Source organism: Pelmatolapia mariae, linkage group LG16_19, assembly GCF_036321145.2.
Source record: "Pelmatolapia mariae isolate MD_Pm_ZW linkage group LG16_19, Pm_UMD_F_2, whole genome shotgun sequence".
In the NCBI taxonomy this organism is placed as follows: domain Eukaryota; kingdom Metazoa; phylum Chordata; class Actinopteri; order Cichliformes; family Cichlidae; genus Pelmatolapia; species Pelmatolapia mariae.
This window is the reverse complement of record NC_086241.1, coordinates 51,138,237-51,164,089: the sequence shown is the minus strand read 5'-3', so window position 1 is coordinate 51,164,089 and position 25,853 is coordinate 51,138,237. Positions and strand designations below refer to the sequence as shown.

The 25,853-nt window shown below is 41.3% G+C and overlaps 2 protein-coding genes across 4 annotated transcripts in view; both read left to right on the top strand.

Moving 5' to 3' along the window:
- The window catches only part of eml1 (EMAP like 1), a 41,672-nt gene extending 18,071 nt beyond the window's left edge, over positions 1-23,601 (top strand). The window contains exons 2-23 of one of the 3 annotated variants that reach the window (XM_063499573.1): positions 107-289; positions 3,371-3,509; positions 6,582-6,710; positions 6,916-6,944; positions 9,320-9,346; positions 12,385-12,514; positions 13,588-13,737; positions 14,330-14,399; positions 14,969-15,076; positions 15,583-15,678; positions 15,805-15,939; positions 16,088-16,187; positions 16,630-16,781; positions 17,269-17,394; positions 17,667-17,798; positions 18,429-18,496; positions 18,624-18,712; positions 20,244-20,341; positions 20,645-20,732; positions 21,270-21,365; positions 21,460-21,590; positions 21,671-23,601. In XM_063499573.1, the coding sequence (XP_063355643.1) occupies positions 107-289; positions 3,371-3,509; positions 6,582-6,710; positions 6,916-6,944; positions 9,320-9,346; positions 12,385-12,514; positions 13,588-13,737; positions 14,330-14,399; positions 14,969-15,076; positions 15,583-15,678; positions 15,805-15,939; positions 16,088-16,187; positions 16,630-16,781; positions 17,269-17,394; positions 17,667-17,798; positions 18,429-18,496; positions 18,624-18,712; positions 20,244-20,341; positions 20,645-20,732; positions 21,270-21,365; positions 21,460-21,590; positions 21,671-21,796 (2,402 nt within the window). In that variant the 3' untranslated portion in view covers positions 21,797-23,601. Of the gene's footprint in view, positions 1-106; positions 290-3,370; positions 3,510-6,581; positions 6,711-6,915; positions 6,945-9,319; positions 9,347-12,384; positions 12,515-13,587; positions 13,738-14,329; positions 14,400-14,965; positions 15,077-15,582; positions 15,679-15,804; positions 15,940-16,087; positions 16,188-16,629; positions 16,782-17,268; positions 17,395-17,666; positions 17,799-18,428; positions 18,497-18,623; positions 18,713-20,243; positions 20,342-20,644; positions 20,733-21,269; positions 21,366-21,459; positions 21,591-21,670 lie in introns of all 3 variants that reach the window. The other 2 variants (XM_063499572.1, XM_063499574.1) reach the window with 2 other exon arrangements.
- A 1,427-nt stretch (positions 23,602-25,028) lies between these two features.
- evla (Enah/Vasp-like a) overlaps positions 25,029-25,853 on the top strand; it is a 35,985-nt gene continuing 35,160 nt past the window's right edge. The window contains exon 1 of the mRNA XM_063497287.1: positions 25,029-25,463. Within this exon, the coding sequence (XP_063353357.1) occupies positions 25,459-25,463 (5 nt within the window). The 5' untranslated portion in view covers positions 25,029-25,458. The remainder of the gene's footprint in view (positions 25,464-25,853) is intronic.

Genomic DNA, 25,853 nt, shown 5'->3' with positions numbered 1-25,853 from the left:
ATGCAGCATTAATAGCCTTTGATAATGTGACATTATCTGAAAAACCACTGTTTAGTTTTCTCATTAGTTTTCTGCGTTTTCTAACGTGAGCTCACTGCGTCCTCAGATGACAGTGCGTCAGCAGCCAGCAGTATGGAGGTGACCGACCGCATCGCCTCCCTGGAGCAGAGGGTCCAGATGCAGGAGGATGAGATTCAGCTGCTCAAGTCCGCTCTAGCTGACGTGGTCCGCAGACTCAATGTGTCTGAGGAGCAGCAGGCCATGGGTGCACGTAGAGGACCCACCAAAGGTAACATACAGTCCAGCACAAAGCCTAGGGGCTTGCTATTATAGTATATGCATCACACACAGACTGGCTTGCACACGTGGTTTTTCAGGACTCTTGGGTCTGTTTTTCCACTCTGACCTGTCGATGCTGATCTTCAAATCCCGCTAGTTTTCTTTCATCTGACTCATCGCTCTCCTCTCCTTCCTGTCCCATCTTCTCTTGGACCGTGTTGTCTTGTTGAATGCTTTTGCCTTACATGTATAGACCCCACTATGATGAGAAAATCTCCCTCAGCAGACAGCAATGTTGGGAAGCCAGGTAGGCTCACTGTGTAGCCTGACTGCACTAACCAGACCTGGTGTTGTGTCACTGCCTGCCCTGCTACTATTATCCTAAATATATAGTATTTCACCAGGAAATGCACAGTTGCATTCAATACGGCTCACTGCACTGTTATCCGAGTTTGAAGACAGATCTTTGTGGGAATTTGTGTCAGCACAAAAACTGTTTTATGAGGTTTTGTTTGATAAGAGCCAGGCTAGCGTTCTCCTTTGTTTCCTGTCTTTCTGGTAAGCTCACTAGCTGCTGGCTGTAGCTTCCCACTGAACAGAGGCTGTATTGATTTTCACAACTCTCTCTCTGGAATGAAAAGGAATAAGAAAGCATCCCGACCTATTCGGCTGAGGTGTAGATAGTGTGTAGAGTTAAATCAACACCTCCCTGACACAGTCCCAATTTATTTTCCAAAGTCCAGAATGTGATTCACCTTCACGAATGGTTTTATCATAAGTCAAAGGCACAGTTGCTAAACCTTAAAATGCCTCACTCTGATGCTCTCTCCACCTGGTGTCACACAGCTGCATGCTCTTCTCATCTGTGCTAAAAAACAGTGCATAAACTTTAAAAAAGCAAGCCCCAGAGAGTGATAAAAGGTAGACTTTTTTCACGTTTTTTGCATTTTTATTGCTTAACAATATTGCATGCATCGATTTTCAGTGGAGATGTGTAAACTTTGGTCATGAAATCGTGCTGTCACTCCAGAGGCTGATAAAGGCTGCATGGGAAATCAGCTGCACTTCATGTGTTTCAAGTCCTCACATGTGCTTTAGAGTAATGAAGCAAAAGCAGATTAGGATTCTTAGCTGCTGCCAGCTCCATTCTCAGGAGTGAGTCTGGAAGGATGGAGTTTCAGTTTGATTGGGGAAGTGGAGGATGACTCGGACTCATTGTTCCCCACCAGCAGTCTGCTTTCCCTCGACTGAAGCACAGTGATCTGATTCAGAAAGCTTAACCCAGTCGGGCTGACTGCATGTGGACAATCGTGTACACACTGGAGCGCACGCATTTGTCTTCTTTAACATGCTAACAAAATTACAAACCTCGTTTTGCCCCTGCTGCGTAATTACTACATGAAAGATAACAGAGGGAGTGTGTGCACAGGCCTGAGTATCAATGTGTGTCTGGATGAAGCAGTGTCTATTAAATATTTATCACTGCAGATAAAGCTGCAGCTTGGATTTGTTAGTCTATGCTGCCTGAATGAATTGTGTGTGTGGGTGTATGTGTGTCAGTTTTTCTGATACTACTCCATTTTCTACAAACTGTATTCCATCTTAATGGGAAACCTTTAAAACAATTACATTTAAATATAGTTTACTTCTTTCTATATTATCACTTAATCTTCTCCCTCTACTTTAACCTGATGATATAAAACACTGTGCAGTTATTTCCCATCTCTGAACCCTCACATTGGAATTAGCTTTGGGAAACAAAACCCTGAAAGTCAAACTACGCTCACTGACCAGTTCATTAGTTACCCCTTGCTAGTACTGGGTTGGAGCCCATTTTGCCTTCAAAGCTGCCTTAATGGTATGAATCCAACAATTCCATATTGATATGGAATCTGCTGCACATCCATGATTGGAATCTCCCCTTCCACCACATCCCAAAGGAGGACCTTACCATCCCATCCAAATATCACAGCAGAATAGGCAACGCTTTTTCAGTCATCTTTTGTCTAGTGTTGGTGAGCCTGAGTGAATTGTAGCCTCAGTTTCTTATTCTTCACTAACAAGATTGGTAACTGGTGTGGTCTTCTGCTCCTGTAGTCTATCTGCTTCAAGGTTGTTTGTTCAGGGATGTTTCCTTTTTCATGTCTTTGTTGAGTTACCGTTGCATTTCTATCAGCTTGAAGCAGTCTGACCGTTCTTCTCTGACCTCACGCATCAATGAGGCATTTTCACCCAGGAGCCTGAAGCTCATTGGACACTTTCTATTTTTCAGGCCATTCTCTGTAAACACTAAAGGTGGTTGTGTGGCATAATCGCAGCAGATGAGCAGTTTCTCAAATTGACCAACGGGTCAGTGTCATGCATTGAGCTGCTGTCGTGCGATTGGCTGGTTAGATATTTGTGTTAACAAGCAGTTGAGCAAGTGTATCTAATGAAATGACCAGTGAGTATATACTGTGTATATTAAATGACACAAACGTGTATATAAACCTATACAGTAGGCCAGTGGCAACCCTGGGGGCATTTTTGGAAAAACCAGCACTACTGTACATTTCATTTGTCCATATCTTATACCACATATACATATAATATAGAGAAAAGAGCACAAGTAAAGGAGCATTTCAGTGTAATTTTGGTCATCCCAGTAGATTAAATGTTTCTAGAAAAACATGAAGAAATATTTCAGTAAATCCATGACATGGCAGCGCATGGTTTGACTCGGCATGGCATGTATCCAGGACATCCTCAGCTCCTTTTGCTCCAGCAGGAAGCCACCCCCCCACCCCACCCATGATCACTCTAAGAAAAAAGTAATTATTACATGTAATACAACAAAAGAAAGCAAATTCATGATATCGGCATATGTAGGGCTACACATATGTAAACTCCATGTTCAGTGTCAGCTAAAAGCAAAGTAAACTAACTTCAGATCAAGAATTCTGAGTGTAATTGTTTGTTGACTGCAGATTCAATGAATGTGTAGACAAATAGCAGAGGTGGCAGTACATACAGCGTTATTTTAAATACACTACAGGTGCTGACTCTGATACTAGTTCTTTCTGAACGCGTCTTGTCGTCCTCTTTCTTCCAGCCAGGCCAATGATCGCCACCCTGCCATTACGGCCCACAGTAAACAACGGGACCGTCCTACCAAAGAAAGGCAGCGGGACTCTGCCATCCCCATCTGGATCTGGATCCAGGAAGGACACCAGCGCACCAGCCAACAAGACGTAAGGAAACCCAGTATGACTGTAAATGTATTTGAGCATTAACTTTTCCTCTACTATTCTTTGTCTGTTCATTATAATCGACTTTAAGGAGGCCATCGGCATTTCTGGGAACCTTTTGCTTCCTTAGAGCAACTTGAAGGTGTGGACTGTCAGAGTCAGCAGATTTTGTCTTGTTTTTCTACAAAATCCCAAGCGTCATTAAAACCGCTGGAAAGATTTATTGTTCTTCACCCCAGAAGTTTTATGTGTCTCGACATTTCTTCCCTCATGTCTGCCTGTGCCACACCAGGTCATTTCAGCCATAAATCGTCACATTTCTGGCTTTTTATCATCCACAGACATTGACATTTAACAGCCCTGATAAAGGGAGACGAAGCATTTTCATCATCTGCTGCTCTGTGTTCTTTGTGCGTCCGTGTGTTTACAGGTGAATATGGAGTGCAGGTTATCAATCTTGCCTGCCAGCATAACAATAGCCTTTCCCCATTCTCTGATGACATTAACTAAATCAGATGAAGCTTGGCACACAGCAGGGGCCTGCTCCAGTCCACGCAAATGTTAACTCTGCTTCTCCGCCTCTCTTTTAGAAGTATTAAACTCGGGAGCTCAAGCTTTGACACTGAAAAGATCTTTTTTTAAAAATGTATATTTCATTATATATATATATCCAACCCTGAATACTCGTAATTTTAGGGTTGTCTAGTTCCAGGCCTGGCATCGTGACATGAAACAGCACTTTCTTAGTTGAAGGATGATGAGCGGCACTGGAGACTAATGATTAGCCCAACTGTTTTTACTTGTTATGTTGGCATGGCTGTGAATCAGTGTTAACTTAAGATATGACATATGGGTCTCTTGCTACTTGTTAGGGAAAATCAAATCCATCTTCCCTGTGGAGGCAACGTCAGGCTAAAGATGGAAATAGAGTGCACACCGATAACACAATAGCAGCAAATCTTATACCCCATAAAGTCTTTAGTTTTTAGTTGTATTCCAAGATAGAGTTATTTCTCATCAGTTATCTCTTCTGTTTAGTCTGTATTGTGCTGGGTCCTTCCCATCTTTTTCCTGTCTTCATTGTCTGTCTCTGATTATGTGTCGTTTCCCACTGTGATGCATCCTGTTTATGTCTCGTTCACCTACGTTGTTATGTCCTGCCACTCTGTCCAGTTTCTCCTCCCTGTCTCGTTCCTCCAGAATTCTCTATCTGCCCCTCAGGTGAGACTATCACCACATTACAGTATGCTGTAGATTTATACATAACCTCATCAGTGCTTAACTGATCTAACACATGCTTAACTCGATCTCCAGTTTTTAAAATCGCTCACTAAATTATATGAAACTTGAGATTTTTTTTTTTTTTATTCGGTGTGATTAATCATATGTTTTTTAAGTCTTTGGTGCAGCGTGTGTGTTATTTGCTGTGCCTGTGTGGGATTACTTAAACTGCAGACTGATCAAAATCCCATCAGCACTGGCGTACACAGAACAGCCTTCAAAGCCCTGTGGTCCAATTACTGTGATTCCTCATGGGATAACACGGCAAACAACAGTGTCTCTCTTTCTCTCACTCTTCTTTCCATCCTGTTCTCTTCTTTAATGAACAAACACACACAGGCTCTCCAGAAGGGATAACAGCCACCGGCCAGTTTTAGAATTTGAATAGACTTTCCTCCCATAGGGTGGATTAGGTGACTCGGCCTGCTGGTCATTGGATTGCTGATGGAGCCTTTTTATTGTTGTGAATGGGCAGGCTGCCGGCACCACCAATATGCAGATTTACAGAGGTCTGTGCAGATGCTGTGGTTATTATAATCACAGAGGAGTAAACAGAGTAAAACTCTGAGGAAACAGCACCGTGCGGTTTTGTAAAAAGTTGTTTCTTCTTCTTTCCTAATGTGAGGCATTATGTGTGTCCAAATGCTGGCAAAGACAGATAGATGCAGTTTTATAGATTGCACAATTTTTGCATTTTATACAGGTGACTTCTCACCTTTGATGGACCTGATGTCCTCAACTCTCCTGTTTTGCTGTTAGTGAGGTAGCAGTGTTTGCTAAGCAGGCCCAATCTATTGCTTTGTCCTGATCAGTGGTTCTTCACACTGGGCTCCAAGGACCCTCTGCAGTTTCACAACCGATAACCAGAGGGTCCTTAAAATATTTCTTGTAAAATACAAACTTGAGTATCATTAAAAAAAAAAGACATATACATATCACACAGCTCATTTAACCAATAACACCTGAGCTTGTGTCTCCATTACTCCCTCCCATGGCATCTCTGGGACAAGAATAACTGACCATTCTCAAGGTGTAACAAACCTCTACTGCTGCTGCACAGTTTGACCTCCTAGTGAATGGAGATGGTGTGGGTAAATGAACATCTCTATTCATGCTACCATTATAAAGGTGTCCCTGGAAGATGTCCTTGCCTGAAAGGGGTACATGGCCCCAAAAAGTTTGAGCTTTAATAATCCTCTAAGAAAGATGCTTCGAGTCCTGAAAGGTGTTCTTAATCTCCTCAAACAACTTTGCTCATAATGCTTACTTGTAATCAGTAATACTAATATTAATATTACATAATATTCACACACACTCACACTCAGATAGGAGCATCTCAGGGTTCAGTATTTTACCTAAGGATACTTCAGCATCCAGGTTGGAGGATCAAACCACCAACCTTTCAATTAGTGCACAGCCGCTTTACCTCCTGAGCCACAGCCAGGAGGTAGAGCAGGGATAAAGCTATTCTAGTACTTAAGTTGTGTAGTAATGCAGCAAAAGCAGCAACAAGCAGGATTTCTTTATGTAATGAATTAATCCAGAATTAAATTAATCTGTATTACTTAGTATTTAGCCGTCTGCCAGCTTTGCCCTATTTGTAAGTGGCCGGTTGTCTCTAGGTGCCAGACGGGGACAGATCTGAGCTGATTAAGGGGGGAAAAATGTATACATCTGGATGAAAACTTTACCAGATGGCATTTTCAGAAAAAGCAGCATCCGGTAAGTTTTGTGACCTATTTCTTGTGACTCTCTCTCTCTCTGTGCCTTTGTCTTCCATCCTTTTAATCACAGCACTGTGAGGAGAGCCAATTCTAATGAACAAATGGGGACTCTCAATCGGAAAGATTCAGGTGACTCCAAGGGCAACCGAACCCGAGCCGGATCCACCGGAAGCAACTCCAGCGGCAAAAGGAGTGACAGGTAAGGCAGAACCAGCAGTGAATCAGTTTTTCTCCATTCGCCGCCACATGGAAGCTAAGATGTATAACAATGTTTGTGTTTTGCAAACCAGAAATTACAAGGTTTTCCTTATAAGGCTCTTTCAAATTAAAACGTACAGTAGCGATGGTTTACCCAGAGTTGGGGTGCTGATTGACAGCTGTCTGTTTACTCGTTTACTTTGCAGCAAACAGAGGGACCCAGTGTTCAATGCAGGTAAGAAGAGTCTCCTTTATGGCTGTCTGGCCTTGATGACTATGTGTTTCCAAGCTATGGTCCAACTCATTGAGAGCCATTACATAAAAGATGCTCAGTGGTTCTCTGTGTCAGTCGGAGGTCAATGCATTTTTTTAGAAATCCTGTTAAAATACAGAATTATGTATTCCCTTTTTTGTTTATCCCTAAAAGGAAGCAGTGGAAGAGATGCCTTGAACTGTTTTCTGTACCCAGACGACCACTGACAGCTAACACACAATGCTTTGTCTTAGTGTTCATTTTCTCCATCATTTCCTCCCTCACAAGTAACAAGCATCCTACATCCTCATCTTCAAATTGCCATTTGTCTTTTTTTTTGTAATAAGTTCTTCCTGCTTCTTCTGTTAAACTGAACTTTTGGTTGCACTGCTAAAAAGTTTGTCATTTAGACTCAGTTAAGAAAGCAGATCCTAATATTGTCCAGTGGGCTGATAAACTTCCTCTGTTTTTGTTGAAGAGATTCAAATGCATAAATATATCAATAGCAAGCCTCCAGGAGCTTTTCCAAGTAAATCAGAATTTTACAGAAAACTTTTTAAGGGTTTCTCTTTGAGGCCACAAATAAAGATATAAAGTACACTCCTGGGTAAACTGTTATAGCTAATTGCATTGGAATTTGCTATAGTAACTTTCTAGCTAATTAAATTAGCGGCCAGGTGATTTCCATAAAACGATATAAACGTTTTTAATAGCGGAAGGAGTGCAAGGTTAATATGACTCACGTAATATGTGATATTAGTGCAGCAATGAGAAAAAGTACGGTGGCCCTGAAAGGTTAAATGTGTAACTTAAGAAAACACCAGCAAAAATTCTGCAAAAGTACACGAAATAAAATAGAAAAACCTTTACAAAAAAAAAAAAAAACTAAACCAAACTCACAAAATAGAATGTGTTTTGGGGGGACAATAATGTGACGGAACAGCAGCGGAAGTGACATGCTAACAGTTAACGGCTAAAAGCAAACACGCATCTACAGAATTATATGAGTTATGAGACTAAAATAGTCAGTACCTTCTATCTTTTTCCTCCTCACAACACTGAAGCGTCCTCCGCTTCTTTTAAGTTTGTCTCAGGGCGATTCTTCCCATGTTTTGGTTTCTTTCACTTATGCAGCTGTTCCGTCACGTAAATGCTTCCCCAAAAACACGAGTTTTCGGTTTTCTTTACTTCCATTGTGGGTCTTGTTTTGGATTTGTTTTCTTATCTGCATTTCTGTTGTGTTTTGTGTACTTTTGCAGCATTTTTCTATTTGCTGGTGTTTTCTTAAATCGCAGTGCATCTGACCTCTCTGAGTTACTGTAAATTTTAACAAGTTAAAAACATACAAGCATCTAACAGCTGAAAAATTCCTCTCAAGAAAATCCTTCAATCTGATGCTTTGAATCTTTTTGAATCATGCACCTCACAGGTGAACCAGGTCTTACACGGTGTATCCTTTGAACAAAATCCAGAAAGCACATTGTAACAAGACAATGGGACTGAATATAAAATTAGATGAGTATTGATCAGAATTTTCATATCCAGCATGCTATTGATTTCTGCCTAAATTGCACTGCTGCGTTTCATCTGGTTCCATATTTACTCGGCTCGATCTACAGAACGAGACAAAGCTTTACCAGGTTTCTGTCTGTGTTATGAAAAGATAAAACAGCGTGCAGCTTACTGATCCACCACATGTCACAAACTGCCTTAAATATTCAGAAGTTTAAGGCCATAGTTTAAAAAAAAGAAAAACAGCAATTTACGACACAAAAAATGATCGAATGAGCCAGTCGATATTCCCGCTAATTTATTTCACTTATGTCATGCTCTGATGATTTAGGCTACTTGATGCAGGAACTGATCATAGGCAGTTTGATAGGCATAACCTATCACTATGTGACAATAAACCAATGTGAGCAATAATTGCAGTCATAGCTTTTATCTCATGCTTGCCTGCAGGACATGAGCGTAAAATGGTTTGATTTTCAGTAAAAAATAGTCTTTGTCCTCACATTAAACTAAGTAACAAAATAGACATTTTTCTTTCTTTTTAGCTAAACAAGGAATAAAAGGGTTAGTAGATGGGGGTCGGGGTGGGGGGTTTAATTTAATTATTCACTTACAGTGTAGGAGCAGAGGGTGGAGCACCAGGAAACGAGCATTGATTCTTTTGGCCATTTAAGGAAAGTAGCCATTAGGAATGAGGCTGATTCATTAAGAACATTACGGAGAGAAGCTACTGTTCATTAAAACCAGTAAACAGGAAGTTCACTCATATTAGGACAGACCAGGAAGTGAGGAAGCGATGCCATGCCTCACCTGGTGCTTGTGTGTCTCTCTGTGACCTTTACAAGGAATGCGACGTGTGACCCACTGCAAAGGTAGGCCACTCACCCCCGTCCCCTAATACCCATCCGCTCCCAGTTATCCACAGCTCTCTGGACACTGCAGACAATTTGTTCTGATCTCTGAACACATATCACTTTTGCTCTAAGCCTCAAAAGCCATTTTACTCTTCTAGATAAAATGAGGAGTGTTACTCTGAAATTTCACTCATTTTTTCCACCTCCAACTTTTAGGTATCTAAAACTTTTGCAGTACACAGAAAGCTGTCCAGACAGGGGCAGGAGTGGGTTCACAACAATTGTGTGAACATAGCCTTCCCTGGATTAATTAACATAAAAACGCCCACACCTCCTACCTAACCTCCACCGAGTGCTGCATCAGAGTGGGATTGCAGTGTTTGCAGTTTACTTGTTATTCAGCTGTGGGCGAAGCTGCCGCCTTACCACAGTTGTGCCTGTTTGCTCACAGCCTCACTTTCGCTCACAGGCATTTAGTCTCTGTCACCATAGTAACCACACAAAGATTTCTGACACTTGCTGCCTCGCAGTCGCTTTGAGTTTTTCTGCGAACTCTTTAAATCCTCTGTTCTCAGATCCCTCGCTTCAGTTCAGAGCAAGTAGATTTGCCACTGCTTATTACCTCCCCACCCTCAAAGTGAATATTTGCATTACAAACACACTGAGTATCTGATTTTGGGCTAGTTCCTATTGAAGTCTGTTTGATTTTTTTTTTCCAGCTTGTAGTTTTCTCACACAGCCTGACGAGTGTGTGTGTGTGTGTGTGTGTGTGTGTGTGTGTGTGTGTGTGTGTGTGTGTGTGTGTGTGTGTGTGTGTGTGTGTGTGTGTTGTCCCCTTTAGATGAGTGTTTGAACAAAACTGACCAAAGTGAAAGCCAAGCCCACTTCTTTACAGATATATTGGTGTTTGCACAGCCTTGTTAGAGGGGAATGTAATCTTTAAAACAAACAATGAGAAGGTTGTGAACATTTTGTTGCTAAAAGCATCTGGTTCCAACGTTTCAGGCTGGTGACTTCTTAAAATGAAGTCGTGTGTGTGTGTGTGTGTGTGTGTGTGTGTGTGTGTGTGTGTGTGTGTGTGTGTGTGTGTGTGTGTGTGTGTGTGTGTGTGTGTGTAGCCTCTTGTCGCAGACTGGATGCATTTGTGTTTTTGAGCACTTAACCCCCAAAAAGGTGGTGTTTACCCCCTAAACCTTTCATTTTAATTCTTCTGAATAGCTGTAATTAAATTAAAACCTGAAAAAAATAGTACTGAAGTTAGACTTTAAGTCCAATTTGATTAATCAGAAATTCAGCAATAAAGCTTTTTTTTATGTAATTAAGCTTTAATTATGTAATTATAGCCCCATAAAATATAGCAGTTATAAAATATATGGTCTTTTTTTGTAACACCATTTTCTTTATTTTGCAATCACTTCCATAGGCTGTAAATTATGATCTCCATTTATAGTAAAATAGAGGATAATGCAGGGTATGCTTTTATTTAGGGCGTGGCTACCCGCTATTGTTCTGTGTCTTAGTTTTTTTTAACCAGAAATGATACCCAAAGCACAAATCTGACTGAGAAACCCAGATGGCTACGACCAATATTGTCAACTCAAAGCATTAACATGCAAACTAGTTGACAACCATGACTACTGCCATCATTTATATACAGTCTATGTAAAGGCTCCAAAACCAGGTTTCAAATGACTGAGGGGGAGATCTTATATGAGACCAACAAAAAATGACAAATTTAATTTCATTACTCAACAGATACTAAATTACTACTTTTCTAAATATATCCCAGTCTTCAACGATATGCTGGCTTAAATTGGGAATAATTTCCATAGTTTCCCTGTGTCATACCAGTTTCATAATTCTTGTACTTAATGTAAAAAAAACTTCATGTGTCTAACTTCTTGCATTTCTTGATCCTGCTTTGTCCCTATTTTGCCCTCTTCATCTGTCCGGCCCTGACAACCTCTATTACCCCGCTTCATCAACAACTCCCCTGCTCTTTCTCCTTATCTACGTTATAGTCACAGTACAGATTTACCTCAGCCGCTCTACAAAGTTGACTGGGAAAGGCAGCGTTCCTGCAGCTTCAGCTGTAACATCCCGTTCAGCCGCCAACACACAACGAACCCCAGAAATCAGCAGGGCCAGCATGGCCAAAAAAGGCAACGCTGCCAAGGTTTCAGCGGTCAGAAAGACCCCGAATTTTAGCATCCAGTTGAGGAAGTCAGGGAGCCTGTCATCCTACTCTCCCCTTGATACACCCAGCTACCGTAGCCCTATTAAATCCCCCAGCCAGTACTTCCAGATTTGTTATTAGCAAACATAAGCAAGCTTATCTAAAGAGGACTGCACATTTTCAATTATCAATCTAAAGTAATAAAGGAAGATTCATGATTTTAAACCTGATCTTTCCCTTTAAAAACAACACAAGGAAAGAATCAGAGAAAAAGCAGCAAAATGAGTACAAAAACCTTTAAAGCCATCAATTTGATCCATTAGTCAACCTTTCTGATTATCTGTTAACATTAAAGTTCATTTTGTTCATTTTGGTTTCCTTGGTGTTTTCTGCATGGTTTATTTTGCATGTTTGAAAATGATTTCTTAGTGTTTCCTTTTCTAAGCCTCAATCTGTTTTTTTTTTCTTTTCACTGCTTCTTGTGTCTGCGTTTCATGTTGGTCAATCTCTGCTGTGAGCTGAATATTCCTGAGTTGTGAAAGTTTTTATCAAAGTGTTTGCAGTTTTATTTTGTGCTGCTTCTTGTCAAATATGTGTTTTGAAATGGCCAATAAAAGTCCGTTAAAAAGCTGTTTGTCTTCCCAAGCTCTGTCATTTTTTGATCATCTCACATCACTTCATCCTCTCGTCTTGTTTTACACTCAGTATTATCACCCTTGTCATTCACACCATAATGGATGTATTAAGTAGCAGTGCTGTGTGTGCTTCTGTTTTGCCGTATAGTAAGAAAATGACACTGTAAGTTCCACCCAGGAGTCAGGGGTTCTGTGTTTGTGCATCTAAACATTATCTCACCGATTATTCTTGTTGCCTTTTCTAGAGGAGGGTTATGTGAAAATGTATTTGAAAGGTCGCCCCGTCACCATGTACATGCCCAAAGACCAAGTGGACAGCTACTGCCTGGAGGCAAGAGCAGAGCTACCCAGCAACAAACTCAAGCTGGACTGGGTGTATCCTTTTACTGCAACCTATTTGCCAAATACCGGAGGCAGGGAGTTTGTGTGAGAGCATTTTGACATGTTTTGAACGGAAAAAGTTCAAGTATAATCCCACTTTCTGATTTGGAAAGTTTCTCAAAGTAATCATCTGAGGAAATCCACATTGTGATGTAGTTGTGGGAGTTAAGAGGAGGAAGGCGCGAGCCTGTCTTTTTGCTTTCCCTGCTTGTCAGAGCAGATCTGTTCAGATGTTCATTTTCACCGGATTGTGCTGCCGCTGTCGGAGCCGGGCTCATCGCTCTGCGGCCTGGAGTCAGTAATAACCTGCGCACAGCTGGCAGGCTAAAGCACGGCCAGTCAGCAGCTCCTCTTGTGCTGTTTTATTTTTACTTTGTGTCACTGCGGTTTTATTTCTTTGCTTCTTTTGTTCGTTGATGAAGGAGTGAATATAGCTGGTTGTTAAGCCTGTCACGAACCCAGAGGCAAAACAGAAAATGATCAGATCTGATAAGGAAAGCACAAACAACAAACACACCGATAGAAATACAAATGTGGGCCGTGCATTTTGGATATGATGAATTACCCATTTTTAAAATGGACCTATTTAGCTTTTGCTTGTTTTCTTTTGCAGTGAAGAATGTCCACATTAAACATGCCCAAAGTGTAATTCAACAATAATATTAATAGAGCAGCATGAAATGCTTTAAAAAGCTCTAAACACTTGGTTTCAGACCGTTTTCCTTGGATCTACATGATGTCAAAGAGACTGGAATCTTTAATGCAGTCATCTCAGTCACAGAAGCCCCTCCCACCCACTGTTCAAGTGTTCTGTTTGCAAGTGGCAGCCAATCAGAAGAAAGGCGAGATTAGCTCAGTCAGTGGATGAAATGAAAAGATGAACTTTTATAGTCTATTATTTTTGCTACTCCTGATCTCACTTTTGATCCACACAGTTTAAATTTATGAATGCTACACATATGAAAGCACATAGCTGTTTGTGATTAAGGAAAACAGAGCAAAACGTGTGTTATGGACCCATTTAGGGTTTTGCTTTTCTTTCATTCCTTGACCGCTTTCTTGTTCAGCTATGGTTACCGCGGTCGAGACTGTCGCTCCAACCTTTACTTGCTGCCCACTGGAGAAACGGTGTATTTCATCGCCTCCGTGGTCGTCCTGTCTAACGTGGACGAGCGGTTGCAGAGACACTACACCGGACACACAGACGACATCAAATGGTAAGAGACGTCAGCAGCCCAGATCAAGTCTTTAATCTCGCTCACATCTCTTTGCCCCTTTTGTTTCTCCTATTCCTGACAAATACACAACTGACTCATGTAACTACAGCGGGCGAAGTAACAGGTGCACTCAAGTGTTGCATTCAGGCACAAGGCTGAAAGTATATTTGTAGGAAAGCTCCGAGTGCAGTGAGAGTAACCTTGAGCAGTCACTGCCATGATTATGTTATCACACGCTGAGGTTAATAAAAGTTCAGCTTATTAATCACCAGTTTGGATTACAGATCAGAGGATGAATCACAGAGAGATTCTTGCTCCTTTTAAGACAAAGTGTTTGAACTTCCTGCGAGTGGTGCTGCACCGCCAAAGCCCCCAAAGGAATTCATCTTAATATGTTTAATTTCCCTCCACAGTTTGACGCAGACAGCGTGTGGTAGCTACAGCGAATATCATATTCATGTCTTTAAAAAGCTCACTCACCAAAAGCAGCCTTTCATGTCCTGGGAGCACATGGCTCATCTTTATTCAAACGGTCTTTTGATGTCAAAAAGCCTGTTTTCACGTCTACTTTTCACATCTTTCTCTCCACCAGCCTGGCTGTCCACCCTGATAAAATCACCATAGCAACTGGGCAGGTGGCGGGCACCTCCTCAGACGGAAAAGTAAGTGAGATCTGCTCCTCATGTTTTATCAAGTTATCCATTATCATTTTGATTTATTGTGTTTGGGTGTAAATTCTATTTTCTTGAAGGAACAGATTTACCTAATTCAGGCAGTTCTTGTAGAGAGTTCCTGCATCCAGCTCCACTCACCGGTCACTTTGTTAGGTACACCTTACTCTTACAGAGTTGGACCCCTTTTTCCCTCCAAACTGCTTTAATTCTCTATGGAAACATTTCTCAAAGATGTTGGTTCATGTTGACATGATAACATCACACAGATGCTGCAGAAATGTTGGAGCACAGCCATGATGCAACCCAATCAGCCTTTGGGTTGTGGTGGAGTTGTGGTGGCTGTAGAGAGCATTTGAGAGCAGTGAACTCATTTCCGTGTTCAAGAAACTAGTGTAACCCTGGCTGATTAGATATTTGCATTAATAAGCAGCTGAACTGTATCTAATAAAGTGGCCAGTGAGTATATTTTTCTCAGTGAATTTGCTTCTTCAAGCCGTACGTCACATCAAACTGATGTGTCGTGCCGATGGTTGTGTGTACTCCCTGTCTGGCAGCAGCTGGCTCCTCACGTTCGTGTGTGGGACTCCGTCAGCCTCAACACCCTCCATGTTCTGGGCACCGGCTTCTTTGACAGAGCGCTCGTCTGCTTGGCTTTCTCCAAGTCGGTGAGGAAACCCCCTCTGACACACTTAAATAAATAAATTAGTGACTTCATAAATTAATTAAAATGTCACAAACTGCATGAACTGATGTATAAATTGTGACATAAGTTCATATTTTGTTTAAATTACTTTTGTTTTTTATTAAACTTGGTTTCCCATTTAGTTTGCTGTTCTATGTAATTAATTAATTAATTCTTAGTTTCTACTGCAAGGACAGGCGCTGTCATTCACAGCAGGTCGGAGGTTAACTTCACCTCTGTTGGTTTATCAGTGCCAAGCTCACAATATATAGTTCAAGCACTCAGCTAATCTAGTAAAAATTAATACTGTCAGTAATATAGTTTTAAATTATTCATTGCCTACATTTATTTTTAATATGTTTTTATTGCACCTAATGAATTGATTATTTATTTACTGAGTCTATTTATTACGTTATTCATTTTTTACTTTGACAGTTCCAGTTCTCTGTAAAATTAACCTCTTTATTTTTAAAACATTTTTAATGTCAGAACGGAGGAAACACACTTTGTGTTGTCGACGACTCCAACGACCACGTTCTCTCTGTGTGGGACTGGCAGAGAGAGGACAGACTGGCTGAAGTTAAGGTATCTGCACATGTATTGTGTGATTTCTTTGTGTTTGGGTGTGATTGCCTCAGTATGCTCAGTGTTTAATGTTTCTCCTGAGCTTCATTCTTTCTTTTCTTTTTTTTCCCACGTGTTTCGGCTCAGTGCTCCAACGAGTCGGTGTTTGCTGCGGACTTTCACCCCACAGACAGCAACATCGTGGTGACGTGTGGCAAGTCCCATCTATATTTCTGGAACCTGGAGAAAGGCATGCTGGTCAAGAAGCAGGGACTGTTTGAGGTAGGGCTGTTCCTCACATGTTAGGAAGTATATTCACATATAGAGTCATGACAGCATGTAATGTCATGAGTTGTTGCTTTGCTATATATAGAAATTTGGGGGTAGCTGAGCAAAATTCAGTTCATGTATGTTCTTGTGTTTACTGCAGAAACAAGAGAAGCCCAAGTTTGTGTTGTGCGTGACCTTCGCGGAAAATGGAGACGCTATAACCGGAGACTCGAGTGGGAACATCCTGGTGTGGGGAAAAGGTACTCGACTGTTTCACGCTCGCCTGTGAAAAGGATCATGTCTTTAGGGTGTACACAGTGAGTGAGTCTGCAGAGAAAGAGAGCGTACCACGGCTGAAAATAGGGGTGTGGTCAAAAATAGAAAAAGCTGTGTGCTTTCACCTGACTCGCAGAAGAAGTGTGCGTCAGAAGCACAACCAAAAAAAACAAATAATGATTCTGTCTGCGAAGGATTTTGTGGTTATAAGCTCAAAGATGCGTCATTGTGGTGGTGGAATCAGGAGACTAGGAGTCAAAGATGTGTCTCGATCTGAACTGTTTTATTTAAAAGGACAAAAAGGTGCAGGACATGTGCAGTCTTACAGTTTTATACCCTGATCACACCGTCTGTCTCTGTCAGTTAATCTGCCCTCTGCGTACAGTCGACCTTTACGCCCTTCTCTGTCTCATCTTCATTGTGCAGGCACTAATCGCATCAGCCACGTCATCCAAGGAGCTCACGAAGGCAGCATCTTTGCTCTGTGCATGCTGAGGAACGGCACTCTGGTGTCTGGGGGGAAAGACCGCAGGCTCATTTCCTGGGACAGCAGCTACCAGCAGACACAAACGGTGGAGGTGAGAAAGCAAAAACGCTCTGAGGCAAATGCAAAGTTTATAAATTACACATAATTTTACAGATGGGGTACACTAGTCATGCTGTTAAACATTTGACAGAATCCTTGGGTTTTTAATGCTTAGTTGCTGAGCTCTATAGCATCTTAATGATGCACCAGAAGCACACACTGTTAAGATGTATTAATAAAATGCTAAGCTGAATATCAAGCACCTTCCTCCAAGTAGGTCTCAGTCTGGAATATTAGCCAGAATTTGCATGCATGCCTGAGGCAGCTGACTATGCATTCTGAATACTGCATCGTATCATAAATATTACAGAGGATAAGATGGATTTGTGCTTTCAAAGAGATTCACAGGCATTTATAGCAATGAGACTCGTGGTTCACATTGACTGTATTATTATAATAAATTAGCTGGTCTTGCCTGAGGCAGCTGTTAGGTTCCAGGTGAAGCGGTGCTGTGCATGATCGCTGCTTTTTCTCTACAGGTGCCTGAGTTGTTTGGTCCCATCCGTACTATAGCAGAGGGCAGAGGGGAGACTGTGCTCATCGGGACCACAAAGAACTTTGTTTTGCAAGGCTGTTTGGATGGAGAGTTCATGCCCATTACACAGGTACATGCAGCAGTCAGGTTTATCCCTACATTGGCTGTCCAATAGGAGGGTTCCTTCTTTCTTCCTTTCCTTAGAACCTACTACTAGCTCATCTCAAAGGGTTAAACTTCAAGTTCATGCAGATGAAAATCAAATTTTAATGAATAAATGAATGTGTTTGATTAAGTTACAACAGGATGTGTTCAAATGCTTTGCACAACCCCAAAACAGTAGTTTGCTCATTAGTTTTATCAGCTTTGTTTCTTTCTCTTTCTTTCTCTTCTTTTCTGCAGGGTCACACTGATGAGTTGTGGGGTTTAGCCATCCATCCCTGGAAACCTCAGTTCCTGACCTGTGGGTATGACAGGCAGGTCTGTCTGTGGGACTCAAGCTCCCATCAGCTGATCTGGTCCAAGAGCCTGGAAGTAAGTTTAGGCAACACTGGCCCCTGGGGTCAGTCACTGGAATTACACAGCAAACATATGAAGATCATTTTTATGTCTATTAGAATAAACAGAACACCAAGTAGCAAAAGTGCACATACATATTTACAGCAAAGCTTTCAGCATAACATTATTTATACGTTATATGAATTTGGATTATTTGAATTATTGATCACATTAAAGATTCCCTCCAAATACATTTCATAACACAATTCAGTAAAAATTCAGTAAAAAAATAAATCTTATTTTTCTATTGCATCTATTTCTTCTCTCTTGCTAAAGAAATCAATTTATATGTGTGATACCAGTCATACTGGTGAGATGTGAAGTGCTTAACTGACTCTGATTCTGATTAGCATGATGCTATACATCTTCTACATGACTGAGATCATCATTTTCAATGTCTGCGCACTGTAGGCTACAAAAGTAGAGGTCACAAAATCATGCTCATATGTACCAAGCGCATCTTAAATTTAAGGCAAGGAGTGAAACCAGGAGATAAACGTAAAAGCTGCACACAAATGAATCTGCATAGTGAGGTAACAATAATCAAAACCCATTAATGAGTGAAGGGGTGGACTTTAAATGTCATATTCTTTCTTCTTCTCACAGGATGCTGCACAGTCAGCAGGTTTCCATCCTTCTGGAGCTGTGGTTGCTGTAGGAACCCAGACGGGCAGGTATAGACACCATCACCAAAAAGCATTTAGTGCCAATGCACTTGGTTAAGAGATACAGCCTTTACTTTACAGCTAAAAAAAAAAAGTATTTATAAGATTTTGATTGGTTCTGTCATCAATCCTGCAGGTGGCTGGTACTGGACACAGACTCTAAGGATTTAGTCACAGTGCACACAGATGGGAATGAGCAGCTGTCGGTTATGCGCTATGGGCCAGGTATGGTGTTAATCTCATGTTTGTGTATTCATGTTAGGAAAATTAAGAAGACTACACAGAAGACTTGTATGTGTTGTAGTTTATGTTGATTGAAGAGACCTAAAACTGCCAAAATCAAAACAAAAGAAGTCATATACTCATGAGCCACTTTATTAGGTACACCCGATTTTGCTTCCAGAACAGGCTTAATTGTTTGTGGCATCGATTCAACAAGGAGCTGGAAACATACTGACATGATAGCAAATCTCGCGTTCCATCACATCCCAAACGTGCTCTACTGGATTGAGAGCTGGTGACTGTGGAGGCCATTTGAATACGGTGAACTCAAAGCCAGTTTGAGTGTTGTGACATGGCACATTGTCTTGCAGCTATCAGAATATGGGTACACTGTGGTCATAAAGGGATGGACATGGTCATTTGTGGAGTTTAAACAATGATCACTTGGTACTAAAGGATGCCAAGAAAATATCCCCTGTACTATTACACCAGAATCAGCCTGAACCAAAAATACAGGGCAGGGTGGATCCCTGCTGTTATATTGTTTATGTGAAATCCGCTTAAGCTTAAAGCAGTCTGACCATTCTTCTCTGACCTTTGGCATCAAAAATGCACTTTCGCCCAGAGAACTGCTGCTCGCTGGATATTTTCTCCTTTTCCGACCATTCTCTGTAAACCCTGGAGATGTTTGTGTGGGAAAATCCCACTTCAGCAGTTTCGAAACACTCCTGCCTGGCACCAACAGCCACACCACTTTCAAAGTCACATAAATCACCCTTCTTCCCCAGTCTGGTGCTCAGATTGAACTTCAGCAGTCTTGACCTTGTCTACATGCCTAAATGACTGAGATGCTGCCATGTGATTGGCTAATTATAGCCTTCTTGTTAACAAGAAGTTGAACAGGTGTACCTAATGAAGTGATCAGTGAGTGTATATGAATGACCAAGTAAAGTAATATTGTTATAAAAACCAAAAATTAATACATACAAATGTAGACATTTAAAACAGTAGGAAACCTGATTAATTAATGCTTCTATTTTTTTATTATTAATTTTTACTTTTTAATTACTGATTTAACTATTGCTGTTCGTGGGGCTGGAGGGCGCTAACGCATTAACCAGCTAACTGCGCTAACGCGTTGACGCTGTGCAGCCCCGCACGGGGTGATTGACGTTAACTCGCTAACGGAGATTTGCTGCATTAATGCAGTTATGGCGTTGACGTCATTTTAACGAGATTAACGCTACCAGCACTAATATATACATTAAAAAATTACATTAGATTATTTAGTTTTAAATTAATTCTGCAAATATTAGATATTCTGGTGAGAGTGTAAGAATGCTTTGATCCATATTTTCATATATTAGGTAATGAACATCTGCTATACCTGCAGCATCAAATGTATCGCCTCCCTCCTCACAGTGGATATCCATCTACAACAGTCTAGTTAATTATTTGACATCTGCAAACATGTTTTTTAATTTATACTTCATTTTATGACCTCTAATGTTCCTCTTTTCTTCATCTTATATAGATGGTAACTTCCTGGCCATCGGATCCCACGACAACTACATCTATATCTATGCTGTGGCAGAAAATGGGAGGAAGTACAGTCGAGTGGGGAAGTGCTCGGTGAGCACCTGTATTTATAATCCCCCTCATCCTTTATTTCAAGTTCCTTTCTGCTTCACCTTTATCTTTAGCTCCCTCCTCAGTTCTGCATTTCACTGCTTTCTGGATGTGTGTTTACAGAGAACCGGCAAAGTCATAAATAACAACCCCCAGAGTCATACCCTGCTGAGTCTATGCATCAACATTTCTAGGATTATTTATAGATCTTGGATACCCATACTGACTCCACTCTCAAAATACTGTGAAGTGTGTGTTGCTGTGTGTATCTAAGATGCATTTTTAAACTTTTCTAACTTCTCCCAGGGTCACTCCAGTTTCATCACTCATCTGGACTGGTCTGTGGACTCTCAGTACCTGGTATCAAATTCAGGCGACTATGAGATACTGTACTGTAAGTCACTTATCCTCAGGTTTCCTTTAGGATAGATATAATCCTTAAAAATGCCACGAAATCTAGTAAAGTTGTCCTAAAATGATTTTTCCCCTTTCATGCATTCATGAAACTAGTCACTGTGCGCTGACCATGTGCAAAACTGTGTTCAAAACCAGCTCTGAGGTAGCAGGAGAGCACAAACTTGGTTGTGCATTTGAGCAATCTTAGTTAGTTTTGTAAGATGTTGAGTGTAAAGTTGTCAGTCACAGTAATTTGGAGTTGGCATGCACTGACTTCACTTGTGTTGTGAATCAGGTGTTGAAATCCTATTAAAAACATATCAAACTGACAGCCAGCTATGTAGTTTGAATAATAAGAGCAAGCGCTTTCTATCAGAGACTTTTGTTTTTGAGCTGCATGTTTCTGAGCTCCTTGCAGTGGTCTGATGGGTGCAGAAAAATATCACATATATTTTTGTGCTAGTCAGTGCACACAGTACCCATTCTAAGCCACGCTAAGACCTCTTGTGTATTTTCTTTGTATTTGCTTCCTCAGGGATCCCATCAGTGTGTAAACAGGTGGTCAGCGTGGAGACAACCAGAGATATTGAGTGGGCTACCCACACCTGCACTCTGGGCTTCCAGGTCTTTGGTAAGTGGCAGATCCTTTGATCTCCCTCTTTACGTGTATGTTGGTGTTTAATTGTGCATTCACTAGACATTTCCGGCGCCCTCTGCTTCCCCAGGCCTGTGGCCCGAGGGCTCAGACGGCACCGACATCAACGCCGTGTGCAGATCCAACGATAAGAGCCTCCTGGTTACCGGAGACGACTTTGGGAAGGTCCACCTCTTCTCATACCCCTGCTCACAGTTCAGGGTGAGATGCTGCTCACAGTGATGTTAAGCAGGATATTCGGCTCAGTATCGAAAAAGTGTATTGTTTTTGTTTCTTTCCAGGCTCCCAGCCATGTTTACGGTGGCCACAGCAGTCACGTGACCAACGTAACCTTCCTGTATGATGACAGCTACCTGGTGTCGACAGGTGGGAAGGACATGAGCGTGATGCAGTGGAGGATAGTCTGAGCGAGCACAGAAATGGATACTGTCCAGCTTCTCGCTGCTGCTGCTGTGGCTGCGGCTGAAGCAAAGTGAACCAAACTGCACTAAACTGAACCAAACCAAACTGAAACGAACTCAGACGCTAACACAGATGTGGATCTGAATGAACTGAAGTGGTTTGATTGAAGAGAAACTTTTTGACCTAAGGTTTCCTTTCCCCGATCCGCACACAGATCCTAACTGCGACAAACTGTCGGGGGTCTCACATGCGCCTGCTTGAAAGACAAAAATCCTCTTATTTCCCCCTTTCTCTGTCTCCACACTACATGTAAAAAGAAATCTCCCCCTCGCGTACTGTAGCCTTGCACCCAGCGACATGACACAAAACAAATCAAACGGATCAATGCGAAAACCAAAGGCCCTGTCTGACCCGATGGGTGCGTTTTTACAGTTTGGCTTCACTGTCCTTGTGTAGTACACACTCCTGCCACCAGATAATGGACTGAAGAGGTTTGTTTTGCTGCCTTTCAGAGCCCCTCCAGACTGAGCTGGAGATCCGAGAACACTGCAACAAAAACTGTGCACAGAAAGAAATACAGTGTGATTTTTTTCTAATTGTCAAACTTTTATTTTGTATTTAACAACTCAGGAAAGCACTAGTGAAGCAAGGCCCTTCCCCGTTTTGTTAACACTGTCATATCAGAAACAGTCTCTGAAAAAAGATCTCACTAAAATATCCAGACGTCTCATTAACGGTTAATATTAGATCCAACTTTTGTTCAGCCATTATTGATTTGTTGGTTATGTGGGACTGAGGAGGGTACTGTAAGTGAGGAGGTTGTTACCCACTATTTGAAACCAGAAGGATCTAATAAGAAATTTATTTGAACATATTCAAATTGTTTGTGCTCCGAGCTCTTTACACAGGACCCCTTTCCTATTATTTATTGATTGTGTGTAAAATCCTTCACTGCCAGTTTGATTTCCTTTGACCCTTTTTTCTGCAATAAATCTCTGTTTAGATCGGTAGATGTACTAAAAAGCTTGAAACTGATCTGAGGACGCTGTGGGTGAAATATACACTATTTTGGTTTGCTAGGTTTCTCTGACTTTTGCCTGGAGTGCAAGGAGAATCAAAATGAAGCGTATGCTGAGGTTTTCAGTGATGTGAAGCCCTTTCAAATCTGTGTCTTTCCACTTTTTATTGTACCTATATCAGTTTATGAAGGGGAAGAATGAGACCATTACACTGTAACTGTCTGATGTGCTTCTCAGCTGTGCGCCATCAGTCACTGGCAAGATATTTAACAGAACTGTTGAGGTGTTTTTTTTTTTTCTATAATGCACTGCTTCTGCCTGATTTAAAAAAATACAGCAGGTCTATTAAGCTAATTAACATTTAGCACTTACTGGAGCTTTTCATAAACCAACGTCTGCTCTCAGGCTTTAAAGCTGTCCGCCATCCGATCAGTGGTACGATGTGTAGCATGTCACACTCCTTATGGTTAACAGAAAAGCCAAATGAGCACACGTGCATGAGTAAATGGGACTTTTTTTTATGTGATAATTGGTTGGGGTTTAGCTGATTTTAGTGTGAACATAGCTGCTGCTGTTATGAGGCACACTGAGGTGGTTTAAAAATCCTGAAGGCTGGCTGATTGTTTTATCGGTTTATGTCCTTTTATCAGGAAACTTTCAGATCTTTTAACAACAGTGATTTAAAGCTGCCACTCTACAGAGTGAATGTAACATTTATTTGTCTTACCACTTTAACACTTGGGGCTGCAAAATACCATTGAACATTAAAATCTCTCTGGAAGTAATTGATGAAATACAAATGATGTTTTGTCTTATATTTTTCACTGTTATCTTTTTGTTGTTTAATTCTTTCTTTGACATGTTGGCTTTTGTTTTATTGAAAATTCTAACAAAGGAAATCCACTCACAGGGACTGTAGAGTGGAAACTGAAATCAATTAGTTGTAAAAAAACAAACAAAAAAACAACATTTTACTCTAAAGCAGAATACAACATTTGTAGCGCCTTTAGACGCCCTTATATGGAGGGCTAAAATTGCCCAAATAAAAAAAAATTATATATTTATAAAAGATGGAATTAAATGCAACATAAAATAATTAATACATAAATTAATAAATAAAAGTGGATAATAAATTTAATGCTAATATAAATGTAACGGGTACATGTCCAAGCTTCAGTATTATTTGTTGTGTTTTGCTGTAGGCCATGAAAAGAAAATGAGACAATCCCTTTTAAGGTCTTCTAAGTATAGAAATGGAAAAAATAATTCATTTTAGCCCATTGGTAGGTGGTTGCTGAGCAACCTCATGATATCATAATGCATAATGCATGGTTGAAGTTTTGTGGAGGTAAACAGTACTTCACAGCAGTGTGATAACTTCAGGCAACTATGGGAGAAATAAACACCGGGGATGCAAAGTGAGCGGAACCTCACATAAGTTTTTCTCAACTTGTGAGTGATTGAAGAGACTACCAGTGAGGATTCTCTTGACTAACATATGACCTGATGACTTGGTAGTAAATACAGAAGGTTACCTAGGCAACAAGCAACTAGTCATTGGAATTACTTCCCATGTATACGGATTTTAAGACCATGTAGGATGAAGAGATTTTTTCACAAACAGGTCAAGATTTTTGAATTATATTAAGACATCATTATTTTCCACCACACCAGCCAAGCACCTCAGTTCTCTAGCAACTATTCGAGGGAGTCATTTCTGTTAAGAGCCTGAGGTTAGTTAGAAAGAACAAAGCTGACCCCATAAAATAGTTGGAAAAAATTCAATGGAAATTAATAAAAGAAATGTAAAAAGCAAAAAAATAATTTAAGAAAATAATCATATGGATACAATGATGCGTAAATCAATTAATAGAATGTAAAATCTAATTGGAAGACAAATAAATAGAGGATTAATTTAACGGTAAATAAATACACAAGCAAATCAAAATAAATATAAATATTGTTGTGTGTGTGTGTGTGTGTGTGTGTGTGTGTGTGTGTGTGTGTGTGTGTGTGTGTGTGTGTGTGTGTGTACTAACAATCATTTGTTTCGTTAGCTTTAGTTTTGGCTCATGTGGTCCTCCATACATTAGGGGGCTAGACTAGACTACTTGCTTGCCTGCTGAGACTCTGACGGGTGGGGTACTTAGGGGGCGTCAGTTCCCTGCATGTGTGCGTCTTGGCCGCAGGTGGGCAGCATTGAGCCGGTCAGCTCGCACCCCCTCCCCTCTCCCTTTGCACGCCGTATTAGCATTTTCCCCAAAATCTGTCCACCTCACCAAAACACTCCGAATGGGAAGAAAATATGGCATGAAGGAGGCGGCTGACGATCACGGTTCACCGTCTTCTACCGAGCGCGAGCACCGACTGAACATGGACTTAAGGACACGCGGCGTAAGCAGCAGCGCGTGCGGAGAGCAGAGACAACGGAGCACAAAGCGGATGGAAGAAAACGCTCGGGTTTTCGCTTAGCGTTTCACGACCCATCCTCAGCCTGTGATATCGCTACAGACGCGTAGAGAGGACACAAAGTGGAGGCCGGCAGGCTGCTCCGAGCCTCACACGAGGGTATATACTGAAATATTAGCGGGACGTATTGAGCCGCCTCATCAGTGCCATCAGCCCCGGTTGAATAAAAGAGGAGGAAAATGAGGTAAGCACCGTATCGTGCGCTCTGTTTGACGCGTCATGGCAGATGCGCAGCGACACGGAGCCCTCTCCGGGGCTGCATCTGCATTTCCACAATAACCTCGCTGGAATGATCATTTACTGAATAACTGCAGCATCTTCTCATATTTTATTGCCAGTTTTCCCTCCGGGTGCCCACCCACCCGGCCTCATCCCCTTCACCCACCTTCCATACGTGCGCCCTTTAACTGTGCGCTTTTATGTCATATTGTTAAATGGCGAATTATCGAAATGACTTCTTCGCTTTCCACCCCCTCCACCCCCCTTCTTTGTCACCGCCGGACCCACCCAGTGCATTGAATGCAGGATTCAGGCCAGGTTAGTGTTGTCATGGAAACGACAGCATCATGTATTT